The 3,334-nt window shown below is 38.0% G+C and overlaps 1 protein-coding gene across 1 annotated transcript in view; it reads left to right on the forward strand.

The window, feature by feature from the left end:
* Positions 1-516: 516 nt before the first annotated feature.
* LOC106523361 (DNA (cytosine-5)-methyltransferase 3A) overlaps positions 517-3,334 on the forward strand; it is a gene marked incomplete at its 5' end in the record, with an annotated part of 12,976 nt that continues 10,158 nt past the window's right edge. Inside the window, 4 exon segments of the mRNA XM_014016754.1 lie at positions 517-639; positions 720-764; positions 1,255-1,334; positions 1,630-1,742. Coding sequence (XP_013872208.1) covers positions 517-639; positions 720-764; positions 1,255-1,334; positions 1,630-1,742 — 361 coding nt within the window.

Here is a 3,334-nt window from a genome sequence, read left to right on the forward strand (position 1 = left end):
GGTCTTAGGATCGCATCTCTGCTTTTTGCGGATGATGTGGTCCTGTTGGCTTCATCGGAACGAGATCTGCAGCTCTCTTAAATAGAATCACACAACAGTGCTGGGCTGAAACACCATTAATGCTCAGATCTGGAATCAGCCAGAAGAACCAGAAGAACATGAACTTTTAACAGTTACAGAACTGACCCTGCCTACTTTTTCACATCACTTAGGGTCAAACGATCTGTTCCAGGGTCAAGTCTGCAGACATTGTTCCTCATCACTAATGTACAATCCAGCATGTCTGTGTGTTGTGAGTGTGTTCAGTTCAGGCATGTATCTAACTACCTCCTGCTGTGTGTAATCCAGACCAGTCCCAGACCAGTCCCAGACCAGTTCCAGACCAGTCTGTACATAACATCATCCATTTAATCACTAAATAATAAAAATATAATATCACTATTCACCTAAGAAGAAACTACAAGATGTGTGTTGCTTTAAAAACCAGTAAGTAAACAAAGCCAAACATTTCCTCAGAGGGATACACAGAGATGTGGGCGGAGCCTGAGGCAGCGTACACACCTCCACCTGCCAAGAAACCACGCAAGAACTCTGCAGAAAAAGCAAAGATCAGAGAGGTGATTGATGAAGGCACCAGAGGTAAACGTTACAGAAAACACAATCATCACAGTTACTAATATTCTGCTGTTTATGTTAAATGTTGTCTTTTTATTTCTCAGAGAGACTTATACAGGAGATCAAAAAGAAGACCAGGAACATAGAAGGTAAACATGTTTAATTATGTATTTATTTTATGATGAATCTTTAAAACAAAAAGTGATATTTTACCATGGTTACAGATGATGTATGACCCAGGGGATTATTAAACAGAATGTTCCAGTAACTGTGGGGATTATTTTCTGTTTTATGACAGTTATCTCTTCACTGTACTGGGGTCATTTGTTTCCTCCTCCATTAAATTAGTTACTTTTATATCATTACTGATATATACGTCATTAAAATACCATGTGATCGGTCCCTGTAGGGTCATTTTAGAATCAACTTCAAACATTGTTTTGCAGAATTGACCAAATTTAACCACGTAGTTTAGGGTAGAGTTGAGTTATTTACATTTTTATTTGACTGTTGAGGTGCAGTAAACACCTAACCTCCTATAATGAGTTGTTACAGGTGGAAATAATGAGTTGCATTTTGTAAAAGGCTATAAAATAAAATATAACTYCAACTGAAAGTAAACTGTTTGTGTTTCTTTAGACATCTGCATCTCCTGTGGAAGCCTGAACGTGTCTCTGGAGCACCCTCTGTTTGTCGGGGCCATGTGTCAGGGCTGCAAGGTAAAACTAACTTTTTCATTCCTTAAATGGGTGCAAAAATACTGTTTTATGCTCTTAAACTTGTAGTGTTTTTAATAGATGTATCTAAAGAAAATGCTAGAACTACAGATAAAAAATGTTTTTTTCTTTATTAATTAGTTTGTTATAAATGCAGTTCTTCCCTTAATGCCTTATTTACTGTGAAGTTTTGTACATCAGTGTGAAGTTTTGGTGGCTCCATGGAGCCAGAGTGTCCAGACTTTTAATAAACACAACAATGTGTGTTTACTGTTCTTCTCTTGTTGTCCTTCCACAGAACTCGTTCCTGGAGTGTGCCTACCAGTATGATGATGATGGTTACCAGTCCTACTGCACCATCTGCTGTGGAGGCAGAGAAGTGCTGATGTGTGGCAACAACAACTGCTGCAGGTGGGATCAGCACAGGCCAGGAGAAGCTTTAGAGTTTCACTCACAAACCGTCAGAATCTGACCTGAGGTTGTGTTTGTGGACCGCTGAGTCAGCCGGTTCACCAGGAACAGCTTTTTRTATTTAACCATGAAATACACAGTTGATTCTGGCTCAACCTCCTGACTGCAAACACAGCACAGATCAGAAGTAATGATAATAAACACAAACTCAAAACGTTCAAAACACCAGGAATAAATCTGATCAGCTGTTACAGAACTTAGAGACAGACTGATGTCGGGCCGAACAGTGGCTCCTCTCATGTAGGCTGTCGTGTGTTTGGTGGGAGGAGCCAATACAAACACTTCTTTTAAAGAGAAGTTAAAGGAGGAAGAGTCACTTCCTGGAGTTTATCCAGCAGCTCCAGCTAAGCTGAACATCCTTTCTGCAACACGTAAAAAGTGCTGTTATCACATGTCCATCACAGATTWACAGAATGTAAGAAAATTTAGTGTTCAATAACTGAAGTCGAGACGAAAACACAGAAATGAGGACCATACAACACCAGTGACTGGAATGAACGAGGATTTAATGCCCTTGATGCAAGCAGGAAACCAACGCTGACAAGAAGCTGGAAGTTCCTGCARATTTATACCTGTTCTTCAGTGGTGCGCCCTCTACAGGTGTACGGCTGAATCACAGGCACTCTGAACAACAGTTCCTACCTAATGTTTTATTAACGGTTTCTTATGTGTTGTAAAAATGTTTCAGACAGGTATCTAAACTATTTTAATCAAGACATAACAATAGTTAAACAATGGATTATAACAGTCAATARTTAAAAAGGAAAACTAAGAAAATGGTGTAGTGCTTTTAAAATCAGTAACTAACCTGACTAAAATACATTTCTTCAAATCCCTCTGTTCACATGACAAAATCATGTGAACAACAATAAAGGTTCAGTCTAAGAAAGGTTTTCATGAAACCTTATTAAACAAATCATTTCTTTTCTTTTTATTTTCTCACACTGCGTTATTAATAGACACTTTAATATATGGACTAATATATTGACTTTTAATAATTAGAAATTGCAAAGTTGTTTAGCTTTGTGTATTTTAGAATAGATCTGCTGTTGGCCCAGATTTGATTAATTTTGGGATGTTGGCTGATTCTTACATGAGGAACCATCTTATCTACCTCCATAAAGGTTAGAAAATAAACCACTTTCCCCTTTTGTTCTGCTGTGAGAGAGGGCTGTCGTCCAGTTAAAACCAGTTTTTATCAACACCTCAAAACATTGTTGAACATTTTAAAAACCTGTCATCCCTAAAACTAAGAGTTTCTTTTAAAAGTAACGTCTCCTTTAAGAATTCAGCTACWGTGATGATTCAAAGAAAACAAAAACAAACAAACTCTGAGCTAAAAACAACTCAACGTTTCAGCTTCAACTTGATGTTTCAGGTTAACAATAAGTAAAGCTTTATTTGTTGGTTCAGCCAAGAATACATGTTAGATGTTCTTTAGTCTACACACAAACACACACTAACTTTAATGTGTGTGTGTGTGTGTGTGTGTGTGTGTGTGTGTGTGTGTGTGTGTGTGTGTGTGTGTGTGT

The sequence above is a fragment of the Austrofundulus limnaeus genome, unplaced genomic scaffold (genome assembly GCF_001266775.1).
Source record: "Austrofundulus limnaeus strain Quisiro unplaced genomic scaffold, Austrofundulus_limnaeus-1.0 Scaffold153, whole genome shotgun sequence".
In the NCBI taxonomy this organism is placed as follows: Eukaryota; Metazoa; Chordata; class Actinopteri; order Cyprinodontiformes; family Rivulidae; genus Austrofundulus; species Austrofundulus limnaeus.